Here is an 8,937-nt window from a genome sequence, read left to right as displayed (position 1 = left end):
AGAGTCACGGCTAGGCTCAAGGTGCAAAGCACCAAGGAAAAGAAAATTTGTGTTCAAGAAATCAGTTGGAGCCTAAGGAAGAGAATCTATAATATCATTCGAGTTCTAATTCTGAAAGATACTAATATTTCTGAGCATCAAAAGATGGTGAGATACTGAAGCAATTCGATAGAGTGTCATAAGCCCCATTCAGTAACGAGACCTGAGCTTAAATGCCAACTCAAGTATCATATATTTTCTCTTCTTGGCCTTACATTGTTTTGGTTGCTTGAGGACAAGCAACAGTTTAAGTTTGGTGTTGTGATGCGTAAGCATCTTATACACTTTTTCTAATCATTTTCCAATTGTTTTAAGTTATATTTGATTTAGTTTTACTTGATTTTAGTGCAAAAATCCCCTTTGGATGCTACTTTGAGTTATTTTGGTTTTTTTTATGATTTTAGGTGAAATTCGGGCAAATTTGGCAGAGTTTTGTGCAAAAACAAAGGAAGAAAGTAGATGTTGTCACCCTAACCTTCTGCATTCCAATGAGCATAACTTGATCTACCAAGGTCCAATAGACACTATTTCAATAGTGTTAGAGAGCCAACTTCTAAAGCTTTCTAACGATATATAATAGTCTATACTTTGCTTTGGGAATCACGGCCGAATTTGGTGCTAAACATGGAGCCTAGCGTTTTGCACCCAAAGAGGACAGAACCAGCACCAAAACTTAATCTACCAACGAGCATAACTTGATCTACCAAGGTCCAATGGATATGATTCTAATGACGTTGGAGAGCCAACTTCTAGAGCTTTCCAACGATATATAATAGTTTATACTTTGCTTCTGGAATCATTGCCGAATTTGGCGCTAAACACCGAGTCTGGCATTTAGCGCCAAAAGAGGATAGAACCAGTGCCAAAACTCCTCCCTGCCGGTGTTTAATGCCATAAAAAGGCCAAGAATGGGCCAAATATGGGTCAAACTCACCCAAAGGAGCATCTTTTTAGTGGGATTTAGCTTTTAATAGCTATCTTTTATCTTATTATAGTTATTTTGAATTACAAACAAAATCTTTTATGCCCAGACTTTATTATTTTATTTTAGTATCAAATCAAATTAGGTTAATATTTAAATGAAAAGATCCCCTTAGGTCTAGGATCTCTTCTTTCCGCACTTTTTAGAACTCTTCATGAGCAACTAAACCTCTTGGTTAAGGTTCGGAGCTCTGTTTATTTCTATGGATTAGAACTATTATTCTTCTATTTTAATTTATGTTTAATTGAATTCTAAGGATTATTTTCGTTCTTAATCTTATGAATTGGGTGGAACGAGAGTATGACCCTTTTCTACATGAGTTCTTGGGATTCTCGAGAGAGTTATCTCGCTTGAACTACAACTTGAAAACAAATTCCTCTTAAATCTCTAATTGCATGAACTAATCTCGATATGTGACATATAATCCTGTTAGTCTTGGGTAATTAAGATTTTCATGGCGCTAAACTAGTTTTTTGAACTTCAACTTCTAATCGGAATCAAGTGACCACGAGAGTGGCAGTTGATGAAGGTTAGAGAGGCTAAATCACTAAGAAATTAGGGTTTAGACATTTAAAATTTGCCATAGAATGAATCATTCATTGTTAAAATAGTTGGTAAGAAACTTTAATCTGGAAAGATAAACATCTTCAAAACCTTAACTGTTTTCTCATACTGTTTTCACATCGATTCTTATTTGCTTTCTTTAATTGTTTATTTATTGTTCTATGCCATTTTAACTCACCAAACCCCTTTGCGATTCGCCTGAGTAAGTCCAACTTAACAACCATTGCTTGCTCAGTCTGACAATCTTCGTGGGATCGACCCTTACTCACCTGAGGTATTACTTGGATGACCCAGTGAACTTGCCGGTTAAGCTATGCGAAATCTCTTTTCGCGCACCAAATACCGCTCAAGGAAGAATTCTCAGATGAACAACGCCTAGCCATTAGAGTTATGCCATGATTTGCTGACATGGCTAACAATAAGGCTGGGAGAATCATTCCCAAGGAATATAATCAGCATCAAAGGAGGAAACTGATCTATGATGCCCGATTCTTCTTATGGGATGACTTATACCTCCTCAAAAGATGTTTTAACAACATCATTTGGAGGTGCATTCCTGGAGAAGAAATATGAGGTGCACTATGGCATTGCCATGGCTTGGATTACAGTGGTCATTTTGGTAGAGAAAGAACAACAGCCAAGGTGCTTCAAAGTGGCCCCTATTGGCCTAATTTTTTCAAACACACCCGAGCTTTTGTTAAAAAATGTAAGAAATGTCAGAATCCAGAAATCTATCCCAGAGACATGATATGCCACAAAACTTTATACTTGAAGTGGAGCTGTTTGATGTATGGAAAATTGATTTCATGGGATCTTTCCCATCTTCAAACTCAAACCTCTTCATTCTAACAACAATCGACTATGTGTCTAAATGGGTGGAAGCCATGACATCACCCACTAATGATGCTAATGTTGTGATTGGATTTTTGAAGAAGGCTATATTCAATAGATTTGAGATTCCAAGAACACTAATAAGTGATGGAGGAACCCACTTCTGCAACAAACAACTCGAAGCTCTTCTTCAAAAATATGGAGTCAGAGATAAAATGGTAACCCCATATCATCCGCAAACTATTGGACAAGTAGAGGTATCCAACTGAGAGCTGAAAATTTTTTTGGAGAAGATGGTTAATGCCTCTCGGAATGACTGGTCTGGAAAAATTGGTGATGCTCTCTGGGTCTATAGAATAGCTTTCAAGACACCAATTGGCATGTCAACTTATCAATTGGTTTATGTCAATGTGTGCCATCTATTAGTTGAATTGGAACATAGAGCATTTTGTGTCATTAAGTTCCTAAATTTTGATGACAAGACAGTGGGTGAGAGGAGACTCCTTTGACTCAACGAGCTTGATGAATTTTGAAATCAAACCTATGATAATGCTCAGCTATATAAAAAAAGGACAAAAAGGTGGCATGATAAGAAAATCCTCTCAAAAGAATTTGAAGTGGGTCAAAAATTCTTGTTATTCAATTTACGATTGAAGCTATTTCCTGAAATATTGAAAATAAGGTGGTCTAGTTCATTCATAGTAGTGAAAATATCCCCTTATAGGCAAGTCAAAGTAATCAAGGAAAGTATTGTGAAAAGGTTCATAGTCAATGGACAAAGATTGAAGCCATATCTTGAGGAAGAAGTGGATCGACAAAAATCAACCAAACTCCTATCTTAAAGAAGCTTCAAATTGTCAAGCTAATGACGTTAAAAGAGCGCTTGTTGGGTGAAGTGGATCGGCAAAAATCAACCCAACACATCAGTACCCTATTTTTATTCCTCTATTTTATTCTTAGGTTTGTTTTTGAGTCAACCATAAAAATCTATAAAAAAAAATAAAGAGATGTAACTCCCAGGAGAGTAGGCACCCAGCTCCAAAAAGGGGAGCCTAGCGCCCAATTAGAAGCACTCCCAAAAAGGAGGTAAGTGCCCAGTGCCACCTTGGAGAGCCTGGCTCCATCGTGTCTTCAAAGTGGCCTGTACCTAGTTCCTTCAATTGGAAGTTCAACGTCCATACAATTGGCACCAAGGGTGAATTGTTGAGCAATTCCCCTCCACTTACATCAAATCTTCAAGTATCTTTGTAGAATTTAAATTTCAAAAATTAATTTTCAAAATCTTGCATACGTAATTCCTTATGTTTTCAAAACCACCGTACTTAAACTTTTTGTTTACCATAAACTATTTTCACACATGCATAACTTCTCATTCAAGCTTAAACTTCTGACAAAACTCTAAGTTTCGTGTTAGTTGGTTAGCAATGACCCCGAATGGGGCTGTTAAAGCCGAAGAATGAAGAAGATGATGAATGACAATTCGTTGGTAAAGTAATTCCATATAGTTGTTAGTTTGTTTTCTTTCCTTCTTTTTCTTTTCTTTTATCTTTTGTTTTTCCTTTCTTGTTTATTTTTGTTTCTTTTGTTTTTATTATCTGTTTTTTTTTTTTTTTGCATTATGTCTTGTTTCTTTGTTTTCTTGTTTTTCTTTTCTTGCTTGCTACTTTGTGACTCTCCTCAAGCACTCTAGTGATAGGAGTGACCCCTAAATAAAAGAGTTGAATAAATAAACAAAGAAAGCTATATTGAAATGTGGTGATCAAATAGTGAGCATGATTATATTCTATAGATTTAAAAATATTCAAATGATTTGAAAAGAGAGGAAAAGAAATCTCAAAATAAACAAAGATTCTAGAGACATATTATGAGATTCTGGACATCCAAAATCCTTGAAACAAAAAGAAAGAAAGAAGTATGGAAAAATTATGAATATTCAAAAGCAATGAGGCTCTGAGCACCAATAACTAGATCTCATCAGTTATGTGCATGTGATGTTTATGTTTCAAGGAGAGACTTGGGCAATTAAATCCAAGGAGTTCGTTATCACCCGATAACTTTGGCCAACTAACTTGGGATTATCGATTAAAATCCCACTTTAAAGAGTTGCCTTGAAACAAACCATTTAGAGTCCAGAGAGGCTCTTAGCATTAATGACTAGATGAACAAAATTCTTAGCTACGTACTTATGGTCTGATTGTGTTAAGAAGAGGCTTGGGTAATTAGATCCGAGGGGTATCTTTATCACCTAGTAATTTGGCCCAACTAACCCAGGATTATTGATTGAAATTCGCTAAGAGCTACCTTAAGACAAAACACTTAGAGTCAAGAAATTTCAAAAAATTCTTGCAATTAAAATGTTAAGCAAAATGCTTCAAGGATTAGATAAGTTTAAAAGAATTCTCATGATACAATCCGGAATTTAGTTTTTGAAAATATTCTTGATTCCTAAATAGTTAAGACTTATTAGGACAAGAGAAATTCACTTATAATCAAGGAGATTATTAAAAATCCCACTTTTGATTTGAGTTTTAAATTTCAAAAGATTTTTAATTTTTTTTTCATTAAAGCTAAACTCCGTTTATCTTTCTTTTTGCTTGAGGACAAGTAAAATTTTAAGTTTGGTGTTGTGATGACACGTCATTTTAATCACTTTTTAAGCATCTTTTTTATTTGTTTTCTTAATTTTTGAATCAAATCTTTATGTTTTTAATGATGTTTTGATAACTAATTACATATTTGGAGTTGTGTTAGAAATAATTATGGTTTTAGGCCAAAATCAAGCAAATTAGGATGAAAATTAACTCAAAAATAAGCTTGGAGGTGCAAGGCCAAAGTGGTGCCTAACTCCATGCAATGGAGCCCAACTCCAAGCAATAAAGCCCAATTCCATGCAATGGAGCCTGGCTCTTTCGTACATCAAAGTGAAGAAAAATGGGGCCAAGCCCAGCTCCATGAAGTGGAGTCCAACTCCACTTCAATTTCACATAGTGGAGCCCAACCCCAAGACATGGAGGCCGGTTCTTATATGTATCTCTTTTGTTCTTAGGATTTCAAGAATTGCTTCAAGCTCAACTCCACCATTCCAAGCCCAACTCCAATGCATAATCAACTCTCAGAAAGCTTTAATTTAATTCAAGATTCAAGATTTAAAAGATTTGTTAGCAGCAAACATCTTTTAGAAAGATAAATATTTAGTTGTTAGGATAAGATTAGATTAGATTTGAAATAGAATAAGTTATATTTCTCTTTGAAAGACAACATTAGATTAGTTTTTGAATTTTAATTCTAGTTAGGACTTAAATATAAATAGGTGAACAAGGTTTACAAGAGAGGATGGAATCATACGAATCTCTCTCTTCTTAGTTTAGTTCTTTTCTTTTCTACCAAGAACAACTAAACTTCTATTGTTAAACCGTATCAACTTAACAAATATATCAAATAGAGAATTTTACCTCATAGTTGGGACACTCATGAAAAGGTCTTCTTAGATTCTTTGGAATTGCTGAATACTTAATCACCCTACGCAACCCACAATTGCATAATACAACATTTTTGTCCTTGGTTCGAATTTTTTTGTTGCTACAATTATTTCCACTGGAGTTTTTCTTGCTTGAACTTCCTAGACTTCTATCACCATCGTCCATCATACCTCATCAAAAAGAACAACTTTTCATAGTTTCACAAGATGAATAACAACAACGTGAAATAGTGGAGACGAAGAATAAAATTAAACAACAGCAATAACAAGAAAAGGAGTAAAGACGAAGAACAAGATGAACATTTGGAGTTAGAATTTTATAAGTATGAATAGATCCATTTAGGTGTTTTAATTAAATTTAGAACACCAATTTTAATTAAATTCATTGTGTATCTATATCAGCATGTAGTTAAGTATCAATTTGACACTTAACTTTATACCTCAATACCATTAAAATAATTAGTTATTTTTGAATTAACGAAAATTCACAATTCTAAAAATAAAAAATTTATTAAATTTATTTGATCATTTTAAAAAACAAAAAACTAATCTAATAAAAATAAAAAAAATCATTTTGGATATTACCCTACTAAATTTGGAGAAGGAAGATGAACCTATATATGGTCCCCACAAAAGGCTATCACAAGTTATAATAATCACCACCATTAAACTTTGAAAGAACTTTACCTACACCTTTTAATGCTAACATTCTGGGCCACTGGCTGTATTGGATAAAGTGAACTCCAAATATGGAAAAAGAAGAGTGAGAAAAAAATTAAAAATTATTTAACCAATCAGAGAGAGTTCCCCATCCCCTATGAACCTGGAAATTTCGCACTCGAGACTGGCTTGTTGGTGACACGTGACAAGTTAGGAACCCATCTAATAACACCTCATGTGTTGGCAGTTGGCACTACTTTATTGGTCACTCCCTCATTCTTTCTGTACGAAAAATTACTTGTCTCAACTCTTGTACGGACCAAAATAAATTTTTTCTACTCAAAAATATTTTTTCTTAAATAAATAATCCGAAATATAAAGCTATGTATTCTTTAATTATTTTATTATTATTATTTATTCTTCTAAAAAATATTTTATTTATTTAATTCCGTACGGACGAATCTTTTCAGTCTCCATAAACACTTTCTTTGCATTTTTGATTGAATTTTGTACTGACTTTTGTTAACTATTTGTCTGGAAGTAACTGACAACCGACAAAGCTATTTGCTGTTCACCACTTGCAGCGTTAGCCCTATCTAGACAACAGCCACCGGAAGCATAGGTTGTCGGTTCCCAAGGACACATGTCATCATCACAACACAGTATCCACCTTAACACTCGATTAGATTTGACTCTTCTAATTTTAAAGTAGGTGACCCAAAAGAGATAACATAAGAAAGAAAAGAAAGATAGAATGTAATAATATTAATTACCGACTTACTTTTTTAATTTTTCCTCCTTTATTACCACTTCTATCGTCAACACCTATAGCCAATGGAGTATTGTGGCTTCACGTGAAAAGATGATTCGGTTCTTTACTTCTTTCAGTCACTCTTACCATTAGCTTTTTCTAATATATTTATTTTATTTTATTTATTTTCTAACATAGATATTTTGATTATCATTATTAAGTTAGTAAAACCTAATAAGGTAGGTCAAATAGGTTAGATCGGCCGGCATATCATTCAACCGGTCATTTATTCATTCACTTTCTTTACTCTTTTACTTGTTAAATTTTTTCGAAAAAATTTCTCTCCCTTCCTGGCTAGGGTTTTTAATTTTTTTCTTTCTCTCTAAAAGATTGTGCCTCATCACTAGCTACTTATTTCATCGATGACTCTACCTCTTTCTCATAGCTGAGATGACCAATAAAAGATTCTCATTGCTCTGGTTGCAGGCTACTTGTCAGGTTTGACATACTTTCTCTTTTTCGATGATTATTCTATTTTCGCCTCTTTCTAATTTTGAAAAAAACCATAGCCTTTTGCAATTGATTGGCCAGATCTCATGAAATTGTATGAGTTTGAGTGTGTGGATCAGATTGTGATGAAGAATAATCGATTAATTTTGATGAAACAGGATGGTGAGGAGGACAGATGAAGTGCATAAAGAACGAGACAAGTAGGCAAGTAACATTTTCAAAGAGAAGAAATGGTTTGCTTAAGAAGACTTTTAAGCTTTCAGTTCTCTGTGATGCTGAAGTCGCACTCATCATTTTCTCTACCAGAGGCAAGCTCTATGAGTTCTCCAGCTCTAGGTACACATCTATCATCTTCTATATATGTTCTTTCTCTTTATTTTAATTTAAACTGTTATTTTTCAATCGTTTTCAAATCATCCTTTCCTTTCCTTAATTAGCTTGAAAGGTCGTCAATACACATATATCTATATATTAATTATTCATACATATATATATATATATATATATTGAAAAAAAACTGACTTTTCATAAATATTTTTCCTCCTATATATCAATATATGTATGTCTTCTAATTAACATGAAGGTCAGACTTTTTATCTAGTGGTTATTTGATGTCCTTAGTTGGTGAGTGGTCATATGTATTTTACTTTATCAGCTATATTTCGTGTGTACAAATGAACCAACAAATTTGTCATCAGTTTAAATTACAAGATGAAATATATATAAGATATATTAAAAATAAATTAAATAATATATATAATACATAATAATTAATTTAATATTTAATTTTTAGTATATATTTAATATTTTATTTCCCATTTATTTTCACTATTGTTTTTACTCTCTCATCTAGAGAGAGAGAGAGATTATTGTCCTATATATGTGCATAGTAGAGTGGATAAAAAAAACCTAACTTATTGATTTCATTAATTTTTTTTCCACATAATCTTAAAAATGGTAAATATTACAAACAGAAACCAAATAAACCTATTACTCTCTTAACAAATTTGAGTAGAGAAATGCAACATTTTTTTGCTACGAGGTGATATTTAATCTTTTAATGTAAAAATTGTGAGCAAATCTCCTTTTTAAGACAAAAAAAAAAAAAAAAACTTAACAGGC

The 8,937-nt window shown here is 33.2% G+C and overlaps 1 protein-coding gene across 1 annotated transcript in view; it reads left to right on the top strand.

Moving 5' to 3' along the window:
• Nucleotides 1-7,990: 7,990 nt before the first annotated feature.
• LOC107489337 (agamous-like MADS-box protein AGL19) overlaps nt 7,991-8,937 on the top strand; it is a 6,453-nt gene continuing 5,506 nt past the window's right edge. The window contains exon 1 of the mRNA XM_021141401.2: nt 7,991-8,151. Coding sequence (XP_020997060.2) covers nt 7,991-8,151 — 161 coding nt within the window. The remainder of the gene's footprint in view (nt 8,152-8,937) is intronic.

The sequence above is a fragment of the Arachis duranensis genome, chromosome 1 (genome assembly GCF_000817695.3).
Source record: "Arachis duranensis cultivar V14167 chromosome 1, aradu.V14167.gnm2.J7QH, whole genome shotgun sequence".
Lineage (NCBI taxonomy): Eukaryota > Viridiplantae > Streptophyta > Magnoliopsida > Fabales > Fabaceae > Arachis > Arachis duranensis.
Note: the sequence above shows the minus strand (reverse complement) of the source record. Positions and strands in the feature narration are given on the sequence as shown.